The 26,552-nt window shown below is 40.4% G+C and overlaps 1 protein-coding gene across 1 annotated transcript; it reads right to left on the bottom strand.

Moving 5' to 3' along the window:
* On the bottom strand, positions 1 to 26,552 carry LOC130293964 (neuronal pentraxin-1-like). Its single transcript, XM_056543298.1, has 5 exons — positions 25,646 to 26,552; positions 11,829 to 12,003; positions 10,472 to 10,719; positions 2,253 to 2,432; positions 1 to 887 (listed from the first exon to the last, which is right to left on the bottom strand). Exons 1-5 carry the CDS (start codon positions 26,474 to 26,476, stop codon positions 678 to 680), a joined length of 1,644 nt encoding a protein of 547 aa, XP_056399273.1. The 5' UTR covers positions 26,477 to 26,552; the 3' UTR covers positions 1 to 677.

The following is a 26,552-nucleotide window of genomic DNA, read 5'->3' as shown; positions in this document are numbered from 1 at the left end:
AACAAATACTCATAAAACAAGATTATTATACTGATGAATGTAGCAAAAGCTGCAAAAATATGTCATCTATGTATCAGTCTGTTCCGATGTAAATTAACTCCTCTCTTCTCACAGATACCCTAATATTACACTTTGTATCCCTTATTGAATTGGTGACACAAAATCATGAATATGTTTATAAACAATTTATAGCATTTTAAAAGCATGGACAAAAAATTGTAAGAAAAGCGTCAATACAGATATATATCCAAGTATTACTTTGGTACATGCACAATAGTTCTCTGCCGGTCACAAGGTAGACCAATACTCACATACCTGCTGCATTCCCATTAGAGTTAATTTTCTCTATGTCAGTGCTTTTATTGTTTCTAATGTGTGTATAGTGTGTAATAAATAGGTTGCAGTATAAGACATGTTGTAGAAAAATACACTTCCACTACCTGCTTGTATATGCAAACCGCATGACATCTACACAATACCACACACAATTACTAAGAAAATACGAGATTATGACCGAAGAAAAATGTAAAACAAAACAATATAATTAACTTGTGGGTAAAACATTGATGTATCATAGTTTCTACTCCATTTGAAGCATTAGTCATTGGGGTATTGGGAGCCCATTCCATATCTGGGCTTCCTATCAGAGCATGCTGCATGTGGAGGGACTCTTCATGTCAATGACAAGAGTTGAAGGGGAGTTTGGTAACACCACCGTGGAGCTCCATAGATGACTCCGTCCACTCTATGACATCACCAGTAGAATGGGCAGCGCAGGTTGCCAACTTGTAAATCTCACCAGGAGTTAAGATGTGGCTCCACATGTTAAAGTCAGATATTTCTCCAACAAAGGCTTGTGTAGCATCAAACCTTCCGCCCAGTGTGTCCTAATTGTTGGAAACACAATTCAGTAATGTTCATCAAATATCAACTACCCTGCATACAAATACTATATAAAAAAAAAGGTCTGTAAAATCTGTAAAAGTATATGGCAAAATAAACGTAAAATTTATGGGAAACATCTTTTTGCAATGTATAGGTGTCCTGTATATTTAACAGGCAGTGAGAGGAGGAGGTGTGTGCAGACATGGAATTGAAAAGCTTCTTATTTTTCTTAATAATCAAAAATAAAGTTCAGCTGTCCTAGTAAGATTTTCCTACATTTGCTTAGTTACATCTCAGAGCAAAAGCCATGATCCGCAGAGAACTAAAGCATCAGAGGGATCTCATTGTTGAAAGGTATTAAGAGAAGGGTGCAAAACAAGTTCTGAAGCATAGGACACAGTGAAGAATTTGATGTCCCTCCAAAGTTGAAGAAAAGACAAGAAGATAACCGGTCAGGGAGGCTTTCAGAAGGCCTACTGCAACATTAAAGGAACGGCAGAAATTTCTGTCATGTACTGGCTGTGTGCCACATGTCACAACAATCTCCAGTATTCTTCATATGAATGCACTATTGAGTAGGGTGGCAAGACGGAAACCATTTCTTACTATGAAAAACATCCAAGCCCTGCTGAAGTTTGCAAAAAAATAAATAAATAATCACGTCTCCCAATAGCATGGGAGAAATTGTGTTATGGTCTGATAAAACCAAGGTTGAGCTTTTTATCCATAATTGCAAAAGGTATGATTAACAACACTGCACATAACCCAAAGAACACCATACCCACAGTGAAGCATGGTGGTGGCAGTATCATGCTTTGGAGCTGTTTTTCTTCAGCTGGGACTGGGGCCTTAGTCAGGCTAGAGGGAATTATAAACCGTTCAAAATACCAGGAAATTTTGGCACCAAACCTTCAGGCGACCTTTAAAAAGCTGAAGGTGAAGAGGGAGTTCACCTTTCAGCATGACAACAACCCAATGCACACATCAAATCCACAAAAGCATGGCTTCACCAGAAGAGGATGAAAGTTTAGAAATGGCCCAGACCTTAATACAATTGTACATTTGTGGGGTCATCTAAGGAGGATTGTGCACAGGAGATGTCCTCACAATTTGACAGGTTTGGGGCACTTTTACAAGGAAAAGTGGGCAAATATTGCCACGTCATGTTAATAGACTCCTAACCAGAAAGGCTCATTGCTCATAAAATAAAAAGGTGCTTCAACAAAGTATTAGTTTAGGGTGTGCACACTTATGCAACCATGTTATATTGTGTTACTTTTTTTCTTTTGTCTTTAAAGATTTCAATTTGTTTGCAATTAAATTAGACTCAATTTAATGCATATTAAAAAATAATTCAGTTTTTTTACCTGTTCTTGTCCCAAAACAAATACTCCACCAGGTTTTATTGGGTGCCAAGGAGCCAAACTATCACCATTTCCACGCCTTACACCATCCAGATATGATTCCCATACTCCATCCCTGGAAGACCAGGTGATGCAAACATGGTGCCATTTAGCATCATTAATGACCAGTGGTAGAGTTGCAGCCTGTATGTATAAAGTAATTACATTAGTTACCAGAAAATTAAATATCACTGGACAGTACAATACTTTTACAAAACATTGCTACCATTATATTAACCCTTTAAGGACTGAGCCCTTTTTTGCAATTCTGACCACTGTCTTTTTATGCATTAATAACTCTGGGATGTTTTTACCGTTTATTCTGAATCTGAGATTTTTTCATGACATATTCTACTTTAACATAGTGGTAAATTTTCATCGTTACTTGCATTCTTTCTTGGTGAACAATCCCATAATTTAATGAAAATGTTAGAAATTTTTTAATTTTTCTTAATTTGAAACTCTCTGCTTGTAAGGAAAATGGATATTCCAAATAAATGTTATATTGATTCACAAATACAATATGTCTACTTTATGTTGGCATCACAAAGTTGACATGTTTTTAATATTTGAAGACGTTAGAGGGCTTCAATGTATAGCAGCAATTTTCTAAATGTTCACGAAAATGTCAAAATCTGAATTTGTCAGGGACCAGTTAATTATGAAGTTGATTTGAGGGGCCTTTCTCTGAGAAATACCCCATAAATGACCCCATTATAGAAACTACACCCCTCAAAGTAATTAAAATGACATTCAGAAAGTTTGTTAACCCTTTAGGTGTTTCACAAGAATAGCAACAAAGTGGAGGAGAAACATGTTCTTGTAGCCCCATTTTTTTTTTCAAAAGTGGTATAAGGAGAAAAATTCCCCCCAAATTTTGTAGCCCAATTTCTCTCGAGTATGGAAATACCTCATATGTTGACATAAAGTGATCTGTTGGCTCACAACATGGCTCAAGAGGGAAAGAGCAACATTTTGGAAGCTACAGCCCTCAAGGAACGTAACAAGGGGTATAGTGAGACTTAACACCCCACAGGTGTTTGACAACTTTGCGTTGAAGTTGGACGTGAAAATGGAAAATTAGATTTTTAACACTAAAATTATGGTGTTACCCCAAAGTTTTATTTTCACAAGGGGTATTAGTAGAAACCCCCATATTTGAAGCCCAATTTCTCCCAATTAGGAAAATGCCCCATATGTGGATGTTATGTACTCTGCTGACTACAGGTCTCAGAACAGAAGGAGTGCCATTGGACTTTTGGAGAGAGAAATTTGCTGAAATTTAAGTCGGGGGCCATGTGCATTTTCAAACCTCCCATGATGCCAGAACAGCAGAAACCCCCGCACACGGGACACCATTTTGGAAACTAGACCCCTCCAGAATGGTAACAAGGGTTACAGTAAGTACTTACACCTCAGGTTTTTTGAACAGTGGGCCGTAAAAGTGAAAAATTAGATTTTTAATACTAAATTGCTGGTATTAACCCACATTTTTTTAGTTTCACAAGTAGTAAGAGAAAAAAAGCTCCACAAATTTTGCAGCCCAATTTCTCCAGAATAAGTATATACCCCATATATGGGGATAAAGCACTTTGCGGGTGCAAAACAGGGCTTAGGAGTGAGACAGCACCGATGAGATTTGAGGCCTAAAGTGGTGCTGCAATGGTTGAGGTTCTGACATAAAATCTAAAAAATAAACAACACCGGCAAGTGACCACAACTACACCCCTCAAGGAAGGTAACAAGGGGTACAGTGAGTACTTACACCTCACAGTTTTTTTGAACAGTGGGTTGTAAATTGAAAAATTTGATTTTTTTACTCTAAAATGCTGGGGTTACCAAATTTTTTACATTTTCACAAGGGATAATTGGAGAAATTGGGTTACAAATTTTGGAGGGCTTTTTCTCCTGACTACGGAAATATATCAACATATGGGGTAATGTGCTGGATGGGCGCCCAACAAGGCTTAGAAGTCATAGTGGTCTGTTTTCATTTGTGGCCTATGGCATATTAGTAGCTGACGGTTACATACATTCAGAGGGAAATACAAAAATGAAACACCCACATGTGACACCGTTACAGAAAGTACCCACCCTTAGGAATGGGTATAGGGGTAAAGAGGACATTTTGAATGCACAGGTGTTTCCTAAATTTATTTTCCAGGAATGGATGAAGGGTAGCTTTTGAAAATTGCAATTTTCAACCTATGCTCTGCTTCATCTTTCTGGGAACAACTAACATGTGACTCCAAATTGTCACCTGGAAATACAACAGAGCTCATGAGCGAGAACTCTTCACATTTGAGGCCGATGTTTCTTACGGACCTAGCAGTTACATACACTTAGAGGAAAATACAAGAACACCCACATGTGAGCCTATTACAAACAGTACACCTGTAGGGGTGAAGTGGAGATTTGGAACAGACGGTGTTCCCTAAATTTATTTTCCAGGAATGGATGAAGTGTACTATGGGGGGATGGGATGAAAATTGCAATTTTAATGCTGATATGCAAATTCCCAGAATGAATCATCATTCTGGGAATGTGATGTGTGTGGCCGTCCCTAACTTGTTACCTCAAATGCACACCCCGCTCAGGTGGGGAGAGAGCGCTGTGCATTTGAGGTAACTGCAAACCCCAAATGCTGTTGACTCTGTGTCCCATGACTCATTTTGTGTGGAAAAAAAAGATATCATGGTTATTGGGAAAGGTTTTTTCTTTTTTTTTTTGGGGGGGGGGGGTTTGGTTTTAAAATTTGGAAGACAATGTACTCTGGACTGGTACATTGGAGTATAATTCTGGGGAATAAAATAAGTCTGGTAGATGACATCCCCACTCCAGTATTGCCTGACACTGTGTTTTTTAACCAGACCCATATGCGGCACGGGTCCTCATTTCGGCTGCACTGACTGGGAACAACTCATTGGGTCTAGCTAAAAATGAGCCCGAGTCGTCACTGAAAAAAAAAACTGAAGAGTCCATTTCAGTGAACCCGACTATGTCAATCTTGATTCCTGAGTCACCAAAAACTCAGGAATAACGGGCTCGGGGTTCGGACAAGTTCGCCGGGGCACCAGTAAACTTGACTAGGGGGCTTGACTAGTATGAGCGCCAGGGGGACTCATACTAGCATGGGGCACAGGGTCAGGAGCAGAGGAGGTTTGCGGCCTCGCATGGAAGCGTCTCCGCCGCCTTGGTGTCTCATCATCAGAAGATGATGAGGAGGAAATAAGGAAGGTGGGGTCTTCCTCGTCGGAGGCAAGTAAGGCATATGCCTCCTGCAGGCCATTTCCCTACACTATTGGAGGGTGAAGTGTATATATGTGGGTGCGTGTGGTGTGGTGCGAGACTTCCTACCTAACCCGCCCTAACCTAACTAACTTACCCGCCCTAAGAACAAAAATATAAAATAAAACTAAACTAAAAAAAAGAAAAAGAAACTAAAAAAAAAAAGACTTCTAGCGCAAAAAAACCTGCACCAAAAAAATAGCGTTTACCTAATCAGTGGTGTGCACACTAATTAGCACTTGGTGGTAGCAGGGGGTGCAGAAGTCAAAGGGGGGTCTGGCCACTCAGCCCAGAACAGTGGCTGGTGGCACGTACACAGAGCCCCACACAAAAAACTAAACAAAAAATAAAATAAGAAAACGATTAAAACCCGAAAAAAAGCACCCGCCTGACCGCCAAAAAAACGCTGATCAGTGATAAATCACTGACAGTAGTGGGGCAGGTCGCACACACAGGTACGGTCTGTCCACACAGCACAGCCTGCTACTGGTGACACGGACCGCCTATAGTTGAAAAAAAAAAAAAAGATGCTTTAATCCCCGAATTCACCACAATAAAACACTGATCAGTACTACGGGACTGATTAGCGACAGGTGGGCTTTAGCTAATGGTGGCGGACTGCTCTTTTATAGCTAAGAGGGCTCGGCCACACGTTTAGCAAAAAAAAAGTCTGTGCCCCCCAAAAAATGCTGGGGTCAGACCACAGTAACCCTGTGGGGCCAGGGTCACGCAGCTAAAGGTGCTATGGACCCGCGGACACCTATAGACGGTATGCCCAAAAAAATATATATATATATATTTTAACTCCTAACTGTCCCTACCTAATCTAAACTGTCCCTGACTGCTTTCTATGCCGAGGGGCCACAGAAAGGGGGCACTTTTTTAACTATAATGGGGGAGATGGCAGCACGGGGCACCGTCCTGCACACCAGATTTCACAGTAATGATGGGCAGAACGGAACAACATGCTCCTTCACCCACCTCCCCATACTGTCGTGATTGGTGCGGTCACTACTGTCGCCCAATCACAGCTGTACTGGGGGGTGGCAACACTGCCACCTCCCAGTACTGTACGGATGATTGGTGCACAGAATTGCCGCAGATCGCCGGATAGTATTTACCAGCAATCTGCTGTGATCCCCCTCTGCACTTTGCCGGGATGCCTGCTGAATAATTTCAGCAGGCATCCGGCTCTGGTCCCCACCTGGCGTGCATCGGGAACCGACGCCCTCAGTCCTCAAGGGGTTAAAAGGGTACTTTGAAGGGTTTATCTGGCAAAATGTTGTATTCACCCATTATACCCATGCTGTCAAAATGAAAATAATAAGCTTTGAGCTACCTTCCTCCTCTCCCATGATGCCTCCAATACTGCTCTTCCATGCTCCGGTACAATATTCTTCCTGCTTTTGTGGCACAACGCTTTACACTGCCACTCATTCAATCAGTGGTTATTGGCCGTCAATAGACCGGTAAACTGAGCATTAGTGTCATGTATTCAGCCCAGGCCTGGCTTTCTTTCTGGTGCCCGGGCCCGATCCATCTCACTACTGCTCAGCCTATCCCTGGGTGAGTCAGGACATCGCAGTGGCCAGCAGTTAGCTGAGCTGCAGTGTGATAAGTCAGAACCCAAAATCAGGAAGAAGATTGCAACTGAGGACAGGAGACCGATATCGGGGGAGTGGTGGGAAGTAAGTTAAAGTGTATTAATTTATTGCGGCACCCCTTTAAGACACTTAATATCATACTGAGGGAATATGGGATGATAACCATTGTTTATTTTAGACAACATCTCTCCATGGAGAAGGACCTCTGGTTTCACGAGCCATGCAACCAATTTTCCTGCAACATGGTTAAGATGGATGGGAGTCCAATGTAAGGGCATAATCAGGCTAATTAAGTTGTATTTTGATTCTATCACCTCTGCAACTCTTCTTCTTAGGCTATGTTCACAAAAAAAAATGTTGCCCATTTTTTGGGCTGTTAAAAGTCCATCTTTTGAACTCTATAGTAAAATGTCTATTAGTGCACATATGTATAAATTTTATGGCCTGTTCAATAATTGACATGTTTCTTTTCGGGTTAAGGCCAGAAAAAAATTCACTCTATACTTGGTATTTCCAGCTATTAAAAGAACGACCATTTTTCATTAAAATATGAAAAAAAAAAAATTGCAATTTTTTTCATGAATTTCATGTCAAATTCTTTAAGGCTGACAACACTGTAAAAACATGGCTTTAGAGGGTGTCTTCTTAGCATGGTGGGTGCCTCCATAAAAGCTCCAAAACCTTTGGATTTGATTAATTATCATCAGTGATTTGATTCACTAAGAAATTCCATCACAACCCACAAATTATCACAACATTTTTTTAGCTAAAAAAATACAAACAAGAATATTAAAGTGGTATTCTGAGTAAACATTTCTTAACACTCTGAGTACAATGCTTGGCTACCTTCGGCAGTTACCATAGAAATATAGGGGGGGGATGGTGCAGTAACACGCATGTGTAACTCGCCTCTACATAAATAGCAAAGACCCAGGGCCCCGTTCTAGAGATCTCAGGAGTTCCAGAAGTTGGACCTCCTGCAATCTGACACTATCCTGTACATAAGGGATGAGTCATTTTTACTCCAAATATCCCTTTAGACTGTGTTTACATGTTATGTTACCACATCACGGTAACTCAACATTTTTGCCGCAAATGACCACTGTAAAAATGCGTTGATGTCATGGTAAAAACATAATTTATATTGCAATTTTAGCGAATCAGAGCAAAAAACTCAAAAACAAGAACTATTGCAATGCTGCAATGCAGCATGTCAACACAGCCTTAGTATAAAAGTTGTGTTAAAGGGGTACTTCCGTGAAAAACTTTTTTTTTTTAAATCAACTGGTGCCAGAAAGTTAAACAGATTTGTAAATTACTTCTATTAAAAAATCTTAATCCTTCCAGTACTTTTTAGGGGCTGTATACTACAGAAGAAATGCTTCTCTTTTTGGATTTCTCTGATGTCACGACCACAGTGCTCTCTGCTGACCTCTGCTGTCCAATTTTGGAACTGTCCAAAGCAGGAGAAAATCCCCATAACAAACATACGCTGCTCTGGACAGTTCCTAAAATGCTGAAAATGTAGTAAAAATGCTGCGGTGGCGCTTCCAAGGAATTAACCCAAGGTCATGGGTGTTGGTATAAATAATTTATTTTTACAGCATAAAGAAATCAAAGAAAATAAATAAATTACACAGCAACCACCTGCAATTGAAAAAGGGAGCTGTGACTCCCGAAATGCGTCTTGCTTTATTTATTTATTTTCTTTGATTTCTTTATGCTGTAAAAATAAACTATTTACTTTATACCAACACCCACGACCTTGGGTTAATTCCTTGGAAGCGCCACCGCAGCATTTTTTCTACATTTTCTGCATTCCACATACGGACCCACCTCTGGCCTCCGTCCTCACGCTGCAGGCCTGCATACCAAGCTACCATCACCGGCAAGGGACACGCTACCCTCCACCCGGGTACCTACCTACACCGGCTAGAGACCTACACCGCACCCGGCGCTACCTCCGTTTTTTTCCGCTATATACTGCAGTTCCTCAAATAGACAGCAGAGGGCAGCAGAGAGCACTGTGGTCATGACATCAGAGAAATCCAAAAAGAAAAGCATTTCCTCTGTAGTATACAGCCTATAAAATGTATTGGAAGGATTAAGATTTTTTTTATATACCGTATTTATCGGCCTATAACACCCACTTTTAAGGCTAAAATTTTTAGCCTAAAGTCTGTGTGCGTGTTATACGCCGATACACCCCCAGGAAAGGCTTCTCTCCCCCTTCCTTTCCTGGGGTCTAGAGCGCTGCTGACGGCCCTTCTCACCCCCTGGTTATCGGCGCCGCTGCCAGTTCTGTCCCCCTGACTATCGGTGCCGGCGCCGATAGCCAGAGGGAGAGAAGCGGCGCCGACAGCCAGGGGGAGAGAAGGGGCAGCGTCACCCATTGCCGGCGCCGCTGCCCCGTTGCCTCCCCCCATCCCCGGTGGCATAATTACCTGAGTCGGGTCCACGCTGCTGCAGGCCTCCGTCGTGCATCCCTGGCGTCGTTGCTATGCGCTGAACGACGCGGCGCATGACGACAGTGCGCCGCGCCGTGCATAGCAACGACGCTGGGGACGCACGACGGAGGCATGCAGCAGCGCGGACCCGACTCAGGTAATTATGCCACCGGGGATGGAGGGAGGCAACGGGGCAGCGGCGCCGGCAATGGGTGCCGCTGCCCCTTCTCTCCCCCTGGCTGTCGGCGCCGCTTCTCTCCCCCTGGCTATCGGCGCCGGCACCGATAGTCAGGGGGACAGAACGGGCAGCGGCGCCGATAACCAGGGGGTGAAAAGGGCCGACAGCAGCTCTCTAGACCCCAGGAAAGGCAGGGGGAGAGAAGCGGGCAGCGACGGCCTCTCTCCCCCTGCCTTTCCTGGGGGTATATCGGGGTATACACGCCCACACACGCACCCTCATTTTACCATGGATATTTGGGTAAAAAACTTTTTTTTACCCAAATATCCTTGGTAAAATGAGGGTGCGTGTTATAGGCCGGTGCGTGGTATACCCCGATAAATACGGTAAGTAATTTACAAATCTGTTTAACTTTCTGGCACCAGTTGATTTAAAAACATTTTTTTTTCTAAGGGAGTACCCCTTCAATGTTGCCTTAATACTAACTATCCTATCATTATTAGTTAAGATTTTCAGACTGAATCTTTTCCAGGCACCTGGTTCAAATTTATCCAAACTGATGAATATTTGCATTGTTAAATTTGCACTGTTTAAAAATGAATAAAAATTTATTTTAAAACAAAATGATAAACAGCGTAAATACAATGGATGCACATGATGAGTTACCTTGTCATTAATAAGCAGTTCCATAGGGTTGTTTCCCCACTCAATCAGCACCACTTCATTGGCCTGGCCTGGAACAGAATATGAAAAAGGTGTGCCCACGCCAGGAGAGGAATTGGACTTCAACCACAAGCAGATGGTGAATGCGAAAATCTCATGGTGAAGCGTCCTTTTGACCTTAGCATACATATAACTCGTTCTGAGGGGGAAACTGACTCTGAAATCATTCGACTTCTTCTCTGCTTTATGTCCTGTTCGAAGAAGATAAGAAATGAGGAAGAACAAATTTGAAATTCACCCTTAAATAAACATCATATCCAAACACTGGGCTAAATAAAGTCCTTTGTTAAACATATATAAAACCTATTATATGGTTAATGATTAGGAGCTTAACAGAAGTATGACATTCTGTAGTAAAGTAAGGACTAAGATATGATAAGGACTAACACATCTACTCCAGCTTAGTCTGGCGCAAGGACTGTGCATGAAGTGTGCCAAAATCATTAAAGGGGTTATCCAACATAAGGGGACTTTAGTACTTACTTGCCAGGCAGTAATGAACAGCTTAGCAAGGATTCGTGCTTATTTTGGTGATAAACGGCCTGAGTCCCCCATAATACTTTCTTGTTTGCCTGAACTGGCTTTTTCCTTTATGTTCCCTCCAACTACAATCCCCAGGATCCTTTTGTTGGGAGGTGACTTATCTCCCTCCCACTCATCAACCACCCCATCCATTGTAGCACAGCTAGGCTCCCGTCCATGCTGTGAGGTGCTACATTTCCCTACAGCCCTGTGTAGAATAATCCCCATCCCACACAGCAGTTGCTCCATCCATTGAAGCACTCCCATGCTCCTTTTCAACACCCGACTAGTGATATAATGTCTTGGGCAACACTGCAAACTTGGAAAAGCCAGAGGCATCACTCATTTTGTATGCTGCTAAAATTCCCGGAATCTCCCTTTAAAAGGCTGCTTGGGTACCTTATGCCAGCCTTTTGAGATGCCAGTCTTAATAAATTCCCCTCTATTTTTTTTTTAATTCTTGCTATAGCTTTACTAATCCACTCACACTGGTGTTGGCAATAAACTAATGTGCTATCTTCCTATTCATCTAAATCAGTGGTCTCTAAACTATGAACGGGCATGCTGGAAATTGTAGTTTCCCAAGGTTCATTGTTTTTGAGACCACTGATCTAAGTGGTAAGAATAGTGACGTCTACAAGAGGGGCAGATAGCTCACAATTATCTGTATTGTCAACATGGAGATAAGAGACCCCCTTCTGACCTTTAATATTTTCTGTAATCCTATGTTTCATCTTGTTAGGTGGATAAAAACATTTCAATTTTGGGTGAGTCTTACCTTTTTCATTTAAATGTAGTGCCCCGTCTGTCTTGTGTCTGGCAGGGTCTTCATGGTCTTTGTCATTGTGTTCTGTTGTGTTGCTTTTTTCATGGAGCTGTTGTTCCAAGATACTGATCTTCTTTTGTAGGGTGTCTTTTAAAGATGTTGAAAAGAGAGTGGAATTTCTGTTTCTCTATTAAAATAAATAGCAGAGAACAGCTTACGTGGGCACGTGAATAAGTGCGGATGATAAAATTGTGTAAAATAGGACTTGTTATCTGCCTTCACGGCACATACCAACATTGGTTACTTCTGGTTTCTAGGTTTCTCCTGCTTAGATACTACCAATTGACTTTAACTAAGAACTGCTACCATAGGAAATTATGGGTTTACATACATATCAGTGCGTAGAACAGCAACCGCGGACATCGAAATTGGAATTCGGAAACTCAATTTTAAAAGGTCATTATTTCTAAAGTGTGCACACTATCATACCATTGATTCAGTAGGGAAGGCATCATCATATGTTTGAGATATGGACACCCATGAGTCAAGAGGGTATTCTAGCCTATAACACTTGGGGACCACTGGGACATTAACCTTTAAAGGGGTACACTACTGGCCAGCATTCGGAACGAAATGTTTCGAACGCTGTTTTCACTCTGCGGGGGGTCGGACACGCCCCTTGTGATGTCGTGGCCATGCCCTCTCAATGCAAGTCTATGGGAGAGGGCGTGACGGTCTTCACGCCCCCTCCAATAGACTTGCATTGAGGGGGCGTGTTCGCTACGTAATGAGGGGCGTGGCTGACCATTTAGTTCCAAATGCTGGCCAGGGAAGTACCCCATAAAACTTTGACTTTAACCCTATAATGCAGCTAAAATTACTTTCAACTGTTGTATCTTCCAGTGTACATGTTTGTTGCATTAGGGAGAAGGGAATAAGAGGGGTCTGGCTGTAGCATATCTCCTAAAGGAACAAAAGATGGATATACTGAAATACAATATTCCCAATTCCTCTATCCCCTGAAGTCTCCCATTAGGACCCATGTCAGGCTGCCCTAATGCACATAAGATCCAGCCTTGCCAAATGATCTGTATATGTCCAGTTTAAGTCAGGAACATGAAGCAAAAGTAGAGTTTTATTCCATAGTGAAAATAAGACAGCAGAGGAATGCTATTTCTGAAACGCATCATGTTACTATAATTTTCACTTTGGAATAAAACTATACTTTTACTTCAATTTATCTGGTGAGTGTCGGGAGGATTTTTTATATTATGGTCTTATTCCGTTCACCATGAGCACCACCACCCTATGGAAGTGGCGGCACATGCACCTATCTGCAAGTCAGGATCAAAGTCAGACCCAGATGCAAATTTTTACAGGTACATAACTTTTTATGCAGATTAAATGTAAACTGTTCAAAGGTGACCATAAATACTCCATATGCAGTAATGAGGAAGTCATTATAAAAAATGTTTCCTGGTACCTGAAATATTGAGCATTAACCAATGTTAGCACTATATGAATGGGTAAAATAAAACATATGGATATTTAGGTTTGGTTCAGAATTCTTTTGGCTGCTGTTTTTGATGCATTTACCAAAAAAAGGTGTGAATCCCTAAAGAATAATCAGTTTTAAGGCTCCTTCACATGCTTTTTTGTGGCAGTTTGCGTCACCTAAAGAGCAACTCTAAACAAGGGTGTTATGAATGTTACATGCTGCCTTTCCCTAACGAGTCATGTGACCGATAGATCATGTGATTTAATTTTACCTCTTTGAATTTAAAAATAGGCCACAAAAAACTCACATATAGTAAAAAAAAAAAAAAAACTAGTGAAGGTGTTTGGGAGAATAATGCCTTACCTAGAGTATGGTGCATTTTGAAAAAACACCACTGATGACAAGAAAAAAAATTGGCCTAAAAATGCATTAAAAACAGTAATGCAAGATTGTGTGTTGTGTGAAAAAAAAAACATCCTTGTTATCCATAGCAATCAATCACAGTGCAGCTTACATTTTAAATTAACCACCTGAAAAATTGAAATTGAGCTGTAATTGATTACTATGGACAGTTTTTCTTGTAGACAGTCTTGATAAATCTTTCAGAATGTATGAGATATTTGCATTAAAATTAATTTGCTGTGGTTATTATTCAGCCAAAAATATGGCTCACACACTGTTTTGAGCTGAAAAAGATGACCAAAAGCAAAAAAAACTGTGTAAACAAAACAAAAATGGCTGACAGTAAGGATAAAAATATGGCATAAAGAACAATGTGTGAACCTACCTTTAAAGGGGGTAATCCAACCCTAGGCATTTGGATAGGGAATACATCTCTGATCTCTGATCCCTGAATGCAAGCCTATGTGAGGGGGCATGACAGCTGTCACGCCCCCTCACATAGGCTTGCATTGAGGGGGCTGAGCCGTGACATCACAATGCTCCGGCCCCCGTGATCGCCAGTAATCAGACCCGGAGCGAACGAGCTCCGGGGACTGATTCTATCGGGGTGCTGCGTGCAAGATCACAGGGGGTCCCCAGCGGCGGGACCCCCGTGATCAGGCATTTTATCCCCTATTTTTTGGATAGGGGATAACATGTCTTAGCGCTGGAGTACCCCTTGGAGTACCCCTTTAACAAAACAAAGATACATTGTTTTCAGACCTCAAATAATGCGGGGGAAAAAATTTATATTACTTTTTTTGACAACAATATACTAATGTGATATCTCAGAAAGAGTTTAGAAATCAATATTTGGTGGAATAAACCTGATTTAAGGAACATATGCAAAACATGCTAACGTAGCACTCACCAGGTCACTTGTATTACCGACAAACTCCGAATACTGATCTCTTCAGATGGGAGCGAGGAGGTGGTAGTTTGAAACGGGGGAGTTCAGATGCCGGCCACGGACCATATCACACCACTTGGCACTTTGTCAGGCTGCTCTAATGTCATCTCACTTACTCCACGTATTTAACCCCATCAGAAAAAAGCAGGTGAGCAAAAGAAATTAAAAACAGGCATTAACACAACTTAACTCATAATGTTCCTAACGAAAATGTGGGTTAAAAACATATTAGAATAAACACCTGTGTGAACAGAGTACAAGACGGGAGAAATAATAACAAAGCACCTAGCTCAGTTTTATCATTGAGCCCCATTGGCCCAGTGGCCTCTAACCTGAGGATCCATCTTGATTCTTTCAAGAGAAAAATTTGATGTTTATCTTTCCCTTTTCTTGCTTCATTAACTTGTTCCAAAGCAGCAAACTTGAATTCTTTCTGGACATTGTAGTGATGTTGTGACATTTTATTAATAAATTTTGTGGACCCTTTACTGGTTTTCAACAACCTCATATGCTCACGTATACGGTGGAATAGGGGACATATGGTTTTTCCTGTATACCGTAGTACTGTCCGCATGTATTGTGTGACCTCCTAAATTTAATATTTTGGTTTTTATTTTAATTTCACAAAAAGAGCATGAGCCGCAAGAATAATTACCTGCTAAACTACCATCATTCAACCACGTTTTTTGCTGAGTATGTTCTTTTTCTTTTCAGGTATTCCCTAATCGTTCTGTTACATCTGTAGTTCACAATAGGTTTTAAAGCAGTGATGTCTGCAAAATCAGGGTCACTTTGAAGTATAAACCAGTTAGAAAAAAATGACCTGCTTTATTTTTTCATTTAATGGGGTGTTTTTTAAAGTAAAAATTGTTCTCAAACATTGTGGATGATTCTCCTTATTTTTATTCTTACCTCTCGTTAAGAACTATTCCCTAGGAATCTTATCAATTTTTTCTCTAGCCTAAATAAGTAACTCACAGGGATAACCCCTAGCAACTAGACGATTAAATAGCTCATCTGCTTGGTGGGAATAGACCACTGGATCAGAGTTGATTAGTTTCAGCCTCACTAGCTGGCTGTATTGAATACTTGTTATAGTTTTTGTCAGATGAGACAATTGAAAATGAAGAATTGCATTCTTAGCCATTTCCTTCCTGAAACCTGAAGTATGCAAGACTCCTTCCTTTACCTCCATTCTAACATCTAAAATTTTTTGATTTTTATGTGTTTTTAGTAGTACATGTATATACATAAAGGGTTGGGACGGGTTGGTGGGGATCAATTCTCTGCTGTCTTTTCACTGATGATTCCAGTTTCTACATATTTTCTTACTGCATCCATGATTTTACTTGTGGGATCCCCTGATAATTTATCAATTACTATGGTTATTTAATTGTTTCCTGATCTCAGCATCATAATCCCTCTTCCACCAAACCACCACCCAACCCTCCTTATCTGCCTTGGACACTGTAATTTCCTTATTATTTCCCAACCAGTCTAACACTTGTTGTTCCTTCTTGGTAATATTAAATCCAGCTTTTGGATATATTACCGCTTTGATGTCCCTACATACTGCATGGTAAAATACATCAATAGGGCTACCCAGGATTGTAGAAGGGTTGAAGGTGGACTGATTGCCACCTCGAAAATAATTACTTTCCATCTTATATAACGACATATTGGTCGTCTGGTCAGGGTCCCAGGCTGAGTTTACTGAATTTGTTACTTAACTGAACGATATTAACGAGGCCAATATACTTTTCACATCGGTTTTTGGGGGTCTGCCTCTGGATTTTTTTTAGATGTTAGAATGGAGGTAAAGGAAGGAGTCTTGCATACTTAAGGTTTCGGGAAGGAAATGGCTAAGAATGCAACTCTTCATTTTCAATTGTCTCATCTGAGAAAAACTAAAACAAGTTTTCCATACAGCCAGCTAGTGAGGCTGAAACTAATCAACTCTGATCCAGTGGTCTATTCCCAACAAGCAGATGAGCTATTTAATCGTCTAGTTGCTAGGGGTTATCCCTGTGAGGTACTTATTCAGGCTAGAGAAACAATTAATAAGATTCCTAGGGAACAGTTGTTAACGAGAGGTAGTAATAAAAATATGGAGAATCATCCACAATGTTTGAGAACAATTTTTACTTTCAAAAACTGGTTTATACTTCAAAGTGACCCTGATATTGCCGACATCACTGCTTTAAAACTTATTGTGAACTACAGACGTAACAGAACGATTAGGGACTACCTGAAAAGAAAAAGAACATACTCAGCAAAAAAGGTGGTTGAATGATTGTAGTTTTGTAGGTAATTATTCTTGCGGCTCATGCTCTTTTTGTGAAATGAATATGAAAACGAAAATATAAAATTTAGGAGGTCACACAATACATGTAAAGCAAACCTTAACATGCAGATTCAAATGTGTGGTATACTGTATGGTATGTTCATGCGGACGTTACTATATAGGAAAGACCATATGTCCCCTTTTCCCCCGTATACCTGAGCATATGAGGTCGTTGAAAACCGGTAAAGGGTCTGCAAGATTTATTAATCACATGTCGCAACATCACTACAATGTAAAGAAATAATTAAAGTTTGCTGCTTTGTAACAAGTTAATGAAATAAGAAAAGGGAAAGATAAACATCACTTTGCTCTTGAAAGAATCAAGATGGATCCTCAGGTTAGAGGCCACTGGCCCAATGGGGCTCAATGATAAAAATGAGCTAGGTGCTTTATTATAAGCATTAGTTTTCCCTTCTTGTACTCTATTCACACAGGCGTTTATTTTATTATGTTTTTAACCCACATTTTCGGCACATTATGAGTTAAGTTGTGTTAATGCACGTTTTTTTTTTTTTTTTTCTGCTCACCTGCTTTTTTAAGATGGGGTTAAATACGTGGAGTAAGTGTGATGACATTAGAGCGGCCTGATGAAGCGCCAAGTGGCGTGATACAGTCCGTGGCCCCCCGTTTCCATCTGCCGCCTCCCCGCTCCCATCCAAAGAGATCAGCATTCTGAGTTTACCAGTAATACAAGTGACCTGGTGAGTGCTACGTTAGCATGTTCTGCTTATGTTCCTTATTGTCATTGGACTTGGCTTCCAGTGTATAGTACCACTATTGGTCCTGTCAGTTGACTGTTCGGATATATCCCAGGTGTGTTGTGGATAATACTCTCCATTACAGGAGTTGTTGCAATGTCGGCCGTCCTCTTTCCTGCTATTTAATCACAGCTTTCATGTGTCTTGGCATGCTCTCCACCAGTCTGTCACATTGCTGTTGGTTAACTTTATGCCACTTCTGACACAAAAGTTCAAGTAGCTCAGCTTTGTTTGATGGCTTGTGACCCTCCATCCTCCTCTTCATCAAATTCTGGAGGTTTTCAATAGTATTCAGGTCTGGAGATTAGGCTGGCGATGACATGCTCTTGATTCAGTGGTCCCCATTCTGCTGGACAAAACAGTTCTCAAAGTTGGGGAACATTGAGAGAGCAGAAGGAAGTAGGTGTTTTTCCAGGATAAACTTGGTTGATTCAGGCATCCTTCCCAAAGACAGTGCTGCCCAATTTTAGCCTTGCCGAAGCGTCCAAGATCATTACAGACCTTCCACCTAGTTTCATTGTGGGTGCAACCATCCAGGCTAGTACCAAACATCACCGATCGCAGTGATGCCCGGTATTAACCGTCAGACACGGCAAACAAAGTTAATCGCCGCATCTGAAGGGAAAGTGAAAGCTCAGTGGTGCTGTTTGGGAACTCCAAGGTTAAACCTGAGATCCAGGCAGGAGCAGTCAAGCTGCGATAGCATTGATCAGTGACATGCTTTTGCATGACAGTGATCAGTGTAGGAAATCAGTGTGTGCAATGTTATAGTCCCCTATGGGGGCTATAACATTGCAAAAAAAAAAAAAAATTTGAAAATAAAGTGTTAATAAATGTGATTTAACCCAGTGGTTCTCAACCTTTTTTCCTGAGTACCCCTTGACATCCCATTCCCAAAAAAGTGTACCCCCATATTAGAGACATTTTGTAATGATTATAGTATGCTTCATATGCTTTACTTTCCTCTATAACAGACCCCCTGTTCCTCTCCCTATCTCCCCAGTCCCCCGATTTACAGGTGACATCTTCTCTAACAGGAGTTGTTTACTTTTCTTTTCTTCACTATCTGGCCTAGACCACCAATAAGATTTCTCCCATACAAGACTTCTCCACAGAACCAGCCAAACAAACATTTTAGACTCGTTCTGCAGTACAATACTTACCTATTTACAAACTCCCCATGTTTATTGCCACACACAGTAATAATACCCACTTTGCGTCCCCATAAAGTTGTTAGGTCCCCTCTGTGCCCCCAAATATAGCTGTAGGCCCCCAAACTGCCCCCATATATAGTTGAAAGCCACCATACTGTCCCTCTTTGTTGCTCCACTGCTCCTCAGGTCTGGGGACCTATTCCTATGGCTCATAGCAGTAGGTCCCCAGTATGCAGGGGCAGTGGAGCAGCAAAGCTGATGGAAGTTACTGCCCACAGCAGCCCAGTGCCCGCACTTTCCCTTCCTCATGCTCCTCAGTGCAGTGACCTCAGTCTACCATTTCTTTCAAAGTGGTCCAGACCAGTAACCAGTGGCTGTGGCTGCCATTACTGATTTATTTTCAAGTACCCTCTGGAGAACTGCTAAGTATCTGAATCACCTCCCCCCCCCCCTTTTCCCATAAAAAAAAACTATGTAAATAAAAATAACTATAAACATATGTGGTATCGTCGCGTGCATAAATTTCCGATCTATAAAAATATATCGTTAATTAAACCACACAGTCAATGGCATACACGTAAAAAAATTCCAAAGTCCAAAATAGCATATTGTGGGTCACTTTTTATACCATAAAAAAGTGAATAAAAAGCGATCAAAAAGTCCAATCAAAACAAAAATGGTACTGATAAAAACTTCAGATCACGGCACAAAAAATGAGCCCTTAAACATCCCCATATGCATAATAATAACAAAGCTATAGGGGTCAGAATAGGACATTTTTAAACGTATTCATTTTCGTGGATGTAGTTATGATTTTTTCCAGAAGCAAGATAAAATCAAACCTATAAAAGTAGGGTATCATTTTAATCGTATGGACCTACAGAATAAAGAAATGACAACATTTTTACCGAAAAATGCACTGTGTAGAAACGGAAGCCCCCCAAATTTTTTTTTTTCAATTTTGTTGCACAATAATTTTTGGGGGTTTTGCCATAGATTTTTGGGTAAAGCGACTGATGTCATTACATAGTAGCATTGGTGGCGCAAAAGATAAGCCATCATATGTATTTTTAGGTGAAAATTTGAAAAGGTTATGATTTTAAAAGGTAAGGAGGAAAAAAAACGAAAATGCAAAAACTGAAAAACACTCAGCCCATAAGGGGTTAAAGTTGTTCACCCGCACTATAATCCAGTATATTACCTTTAGTTTGGGTGAACAGGCTGTCAGTTTCTGTTTAAGTAGAATTTTAAACTGACTTTATCTTCTGAAGAATAGCAATTTTATATTCAGGGAATGAAAACTGCAGTCATAACACAAATTTTGTAGTACTTAAATGAGCATTGTCATCAACTTTTTTTTTTTATATGTTTTTACATATGTACTGCAACATATCTCGAATATATTTTCATTATTTTTTTTAAATTATTAATATATTGTAATTTACGCTTGAAAACCGGGGGTTGGGGGAGAGTGGCGTTCGGGGTAGCCCCTAACTTATTGTTTTCAACACAGAGTGCCTCCAGCTGTTTCTCCACTACAACTCCTAGCATGCTCTTACAGCCAATAGATGTCAGGGCAAGCTGGGAGTTGTAGTGGTGAAACAGCTGGAGGCACCCTGTATAGGTGAACTAAGGGCAGAAGTGTCGGCCCCAGCAGGCATCAGTGACGTCACACCTGCTGGGGAAGTCTGCCTGGAAGTGAGCACACTACCAGGCAGACAAAAAGGCCTTTTTAATATAGTTAAAAAAAAGGGAGGGGGTTAGGGATAGATGGGCAATAGGCAGGACCAGAAAAAAAACAATGGTGGGAGTTACTCTTTCAGTAGAGTCATTAGTACTTTAGTAGCAAATCCTCAGCAAATGAATTTGATTTGGTGCAAATTTGTTTTGTGGATCTTCTGGCAGTCTGTTAGATTTGGGTCGAGCAAACCTGCTAATTTCGGTGGAACTTACCTACTCTTTAATGTGTACAATGTATGCAGCCAATATTGGTTGAATTTCAGCATTAGATATTAGATATTTGTTGCCCAAACCCAATGATTTGTTGAGATAGGGTTGCATTGTCTACTTAAACTAATAATGAGGACTTACATCTCATTTAAATGGGCACTGTAAAGTTCAAAAATGTTTTATATGTTGGGCATCTCAACAAAACATTAAACTTTCTAATATTCTTCATCAGAAAATTGTATTTCCTTTTTATAGAAATCATGGTTTATTAACAAAAGACCACTAGGGGTCCCCATACCATCCAGAACATAATCCTGTCTTGCTTCAGCATCATCTTTGTCTTAGCTGAAGCACAGTCTGGGACAAAGTCCAGTAAGTGAGGGAGGGACTAGAACTCCTCTGTGCTCACTCCTGTTCTGTCAGACTGCAGCAATAGAATAGATAGGAGGAGTTACAGAGCAGTCTGCAGTGATTGGATAAAGAGACCCAGCACAGCAGATTCAGGGAGGATGATGAGTCATGCAGAGCGAAAGCCAACCCCTCCAGAGCACAGAATGACAAACCAAGTGAGCAACAGATAGAAGGTATTTGTGAGAACAATATAGGTGCTAGACAAATACGGTAACACTTTACACTGACATTAACACTTTAAGGTATAAAATACAGGTTCCATACACTAAAATACTAGTGTGAAGCCTAAGTTTTAGCATGTGTTGATGGACTAACTTCTTTCGTGACAAGGTCCATATAGTGTTTTTTTTTTTTTCCTTAACACTGTGTCGACATACTGGTCTAAAGCCATATGACTGTTAAAAAATGTTTTAATCATGATAACATAAAATAGTTTGCAGCCCATAGAACAGGCAAGGGGACATCCTAACTAGGTCTAAAACAAACATAGAAAAAGTTAGGGGCCAGCAATGATATGACATGAAGATATTATGATGTATCACTCACTATGGGTTAATATCGATGAACAGATTTGGCAAGCATTTGATGTCCATCATGCTCCGTAAGTGCACTAAGTGTACGACACTGTTGTGGTCCCAATATAACCCAGTGGTCTCTAAACTGCAGCCTTTCAGATGTTGCAAAACTACAACTTCCAGAATTCACAGAAAGCCAATGGATGTCCGGGCATGCTGGGAGTTGTAGTTTTGCAACATCTAGAGGGCCGCAGTTTGGAGACCACAGGTACAAACAAACAATATTGAACAATATTAAAGGCAGAGAGGCTTTAATCAAATAAATTAAACCCATCACACCTAGTAGTTAGGGGGGGGTCTAAAGACCAGCAGGGCGTAAATGGTGCACATCAGTAGGGAGGGCCTGGTAAGGATTTTGCATTGGGTTTGGAGATTTTAAGCTACAATTTTGCCCTTCTTACCAAAATCAACAGTAATTTGAAGTATATGAACCAAAGCTTCAAAGGAAGTAGTAAAAATACAATAAAACTGTTTCCAGTTTTTTAGAAAAGAAGAGCCAAAGCCAAAAGTGGATCCAGTAGGAAGGAGAAGTACAGTGGTCCCTCAAGTTACAAAATTAATTGGTTCCAGGTCGACCATTGTATGTTGAACCATTGTATGTTGAAACCATTGTATGTTGAGACCAGAACTCTATGGAAACCTGGTAATTGGTTCTGAAGCCACCAAAATGTCATCCAAAAAATAGGAAAAAGTGAGAATTAAAGAAAAATAAGTAGATAACTAATACAGATAAAGCAAGATCGTACATATAAAAGTAAGAAAGATATGCTGGGAGCTGTAAATCACTGTTTATGTCACTGATTCCCAACCAGGGTGCCTCCAGCTGTTGCAAAACTACAACTCCCAGCATGCCCGGACAGCCAACGGCTGTCCGGGCATGATGGGAGTTGTAGTTTTGCAACAACGGGAGGCACCCTGGTTGGGAAACGCTGGTCTATATAGAGGACAGGAGCTTCTTCAGGGTCCTTTACAGTACACACAATGTCCTAAAAAAGTATCATGGAGCTGCCCTTACCTGGTGTCCAAATGAGCAGCTAACCCTGGCACAGGTAAAGAGTAGTACAGAACATATACTACCTCTCTGTACTGTAGGGGGCGCTACCAGACACCAGGCTGTGCATGCACTTCAGTAATACAGGAGTTTTACCAGTGAATGCCCATTCTGGTTTGTCAGTTCTTCCAGCGATTGACACGTTTCACAGGTCTGGACTGTCCGTAGCATTGTATGTTGAGTCTGGTTTCAAGTTACGATGGTCCAGAAAAGACCATTGTATGTTGAAACTATTGTATGTTGAGGCCAGTGTAAGTTGAGTGATCACTGTATAAGTCTTTCCTTTATATATCTCGTTCCTTTTGGATACACTTTGGCTTAAAAACTGCAGTTGCAGTTGTGTGAAAAACTGCAAAGTAGAAACCCAGCCTAAATATATTCATTCATCTATGTCCATATGATGTTATGGGCCTGACTAAGCTTCCAACACATTAACCCAAGATCCACTCTCAATTCCACCATATTTTAGATGTGAGACCACATTAAGAGTGGTGCAGGTGCCCATAGCTTCTTTCATTTTTAAAGAGGCCTGTAAAAAATGAAAGCAGCGATCTGATTGGTTGCTATGGGCAACTGGACAACTTTTCCTCTGAACAGGTTTTGATGAATCAATGTCTATTCCCATTGGCCATATTTATAAACATAACTATATGCCAAATACATACTTATTGCAATTTAAATCCCAAATCCATGGACATTTGTAACTCTGCTGGGCAACATTCATGTACTTAGCAATGCAGCAATAGAGCATCAGAGGACGTCATGCTGTATGGCGAATACATTCACTTTAGGGTATGTTCCTGTTTGACAGATATTTTTGCAAACATTTCTTTTCCTTTATTTGAATAATTATTATTATTTTTTTAATCTATGTCAAGTTTGCAAAACAACCCCCTTCAGGTATGTTGCATGTGTGAATATACTCTTAATGAATCCTGGAAAGCTGGGTGTCTACCCCACTTGGGGATTAGCTAACAGTTAAAGGGGTTATCCAGGAGAAAACTTTTTTATATATAAATATATATATATATATATATATATATATATATATAACCAACACTCTCAAAATCATTGATTAGGCCTAAGTAGTAAAATATGAATCTTTATTGAAAACATAAATACATATAGACATACAAGAATACACTGACAATACAAAATTATGTCTCTTGATCCGACAATGTGCACAGATCACGGATCAGGAAGGGACAGGGTATAGGATACAGGTGAACCCCTACTTCTTGGAAGACCCTGCCTAGTCTAAACCCTTGCCCTCACTGAACAATAAGTGTGGCCGGGGTTAGGAAGATATTAATATTCCATTAGAAATACAAAAAATTCAATGAAATATATTTATTGAGGCATCTCGTGCTCCCTTTCCTGTCTAAGTGCTCTCTGATGACACGTGTCTCGGGAACCGCCCAGTTTAGAAGCATATCCCCATAGCAAACCTCTTCTAAACTGGGCGGTTCCCGAGACACGTGTCATCAGAGAGCACTTAGACATAAAAGAACAACCTTAACTTCAGAAGCTCATAAGTACTGAAAGGATTAAGATTTTTTAATAGAAGTAATTTACAAATCTGTTTAACTTTCTTTAGCCAGTTGATATATAAAAAAAGTTTTTTCCTGGAATACCCCTTTAAGCAGCTTCTCATCCAGCTTTCCCAGATATTTCTAATAAATGACTAAATGCACTTATTAGTGTTTGGCAGTATCTTTTTTTTTGTTTAGGATCAACAGGACTTTAAAATAAGTTTCTTGGGATCAGGCTCGCTAGATTGTATTCTCCCTTAGGAATGTTCTGTTTTTCCTGATATTGTATTTATAGTACTTGTTATGCCAAGGGTTACATTTTATGTTGTTTAATAACATTGCCTGGTGGTTACTATTTAACTAGGCAAAGCCAGCTACACCCTGGCGACACTATTCTCTGTTAGGTTTGTCTTAGATTGGTTTTCATTTTACACCTGTGAACTAGTTTTAAAAGGCACTAAGGTCACAAGAAATCTTCAGCTCAGATGAATTGAACTTTATTTTTAGTTGCAGAAAGTTCTGTAGAAAATCTTCTGCATGTGAACCTACCTCGTGCTGTGGCATTTTTGTGTATCAGCTCAAATTCAATTCATACTGCATTTTTTGCATTTTTTATAGAATTTCGAAAATGATGGAGAAAAGCATGTGTTTTTACATTAAGTCACAGTGGTATTGCATTGTGATTATTCACAGCGCAGTTTTATCAAGTGAAATACATTTGTCAAAAATCTCATCGCAAAACCCCAGCAATTCGCATTAAAAATGTATAAGGCTTTCTGATACATTTTTGATGGCTTTTGAACAAACATAGGGAAAATCAAGAAAACAGAAAATGCCCAGACCATGCAATGTAAAATACAAATAACCTGAAAAATATCCTAAAAAACAAACATTTTGTAGGCAGTTCATTTCGCTATGAACATTTAAGTAACATCTGACTACAAAAGGCGCTGCTGAAAATACCATAAAACTTTGTTTATAAAAGTAAGCAAAAATACTGCGTGTGACACCAACCCAAACTGTAAAACATAAGTGCATACAGGTGTAGCAGAGCTATGTTTTTCACATTGTAATTCCCTATATTTTCACCATTATGACAATTATATTTTGTGTTTCCTCTACATCTATTAAAGTTAGACACCAAACAGTTTTAGGAATCAGGCTTTAGGTTTAAACGTATATAGGCAAAATCTAAATGTGGCTACCTGTAAATGTTCCAGTCTGTCCTTCAGTGATTCTAGCGTTCTTTCCAATTGAGTAGCACCAGGTGAGGTAACCTCTGGAGGGTCTTCCATTGTGTTTGGTGGAGCACTTGGTTTACGATAATGTGAGTCATGTGCTGGCTGTTCCCGGTATTCCCGGTGGGTGAGAGGATGATATTCATGATCTCTGATATTTCCATGTATATCATCATAACCATGAGGATACTCTCTGTCATGGCCATGTTCTCGTTCATGTCCATGGTCTCTTTCATGCCTCTCTTCCCATTCTTGTCCATGTTCTCTTTTGGGTCCATGTTCTCTCTCATGGCCATGTTCCCACTCATGCCCATGTTCTCTTTCGTGCCCTTCTTCCCATTCATGACCATATTCCCTCTTGTGGCCATGTTCTCTTTCATGTCCATGTCCATTTTCATGCCCATGTGCACTCTCAAGTCCAGTAGTTTCCTCATGCCCATGTTCTCTTTCTTGTCCGTGCTCAGAAGAATGACCAAAGCCTTCTTCATGCACTCTACTGTGAGGATAGCCTTCACAACGACTAAGTTTCACTGTAAGCTCTCGGATGGTCTCTCTCTGATCTAAAATTGTTTCCTTCTGGTGAACAACTGTTTCACGAAGATGTAGAATGGTTTCCTTCGCTTCTTCTTGCATGCCCACCCAGTGGCCTCCCACACCTGCACTACGACGCTGCATGTTTGGCTGGCAGTCCATATCTAAAGGCATTGGGGTGCAAACAAATTTTGGAAGAGAATATTCTCCCAAACAAATTTTTACCAGGAAAGCAGAAAATAGCACAAAATGTGAGAAAAGCTTCATTTTATCTGTGGAATATATCAGTTTTAAGAAGATAAATTTAGGAAGGTAAATGATGTCCCTTTTGTCTGCTTCTCTG

Source organism: Hyla sarda, chromosome 10, assembly GCF_029499605.1.
Source record: "Hyla sarda isolate aHylSar1 chromosome 10, aHylSar1.hap1, whole genome shotgun sequence".
Taxonomy (NCBI): domain Eukaryota; kingdom Metazoa; phylum Chordata; class Amphibia; order Anura; family Hylidae; genus Hyla; species Hyla sarda.
The sequence above is the reverse complement of the archived record's forward strand: the minus strand, read 5'-3'. Positions and strand labels throughout refer to the sequence as shown.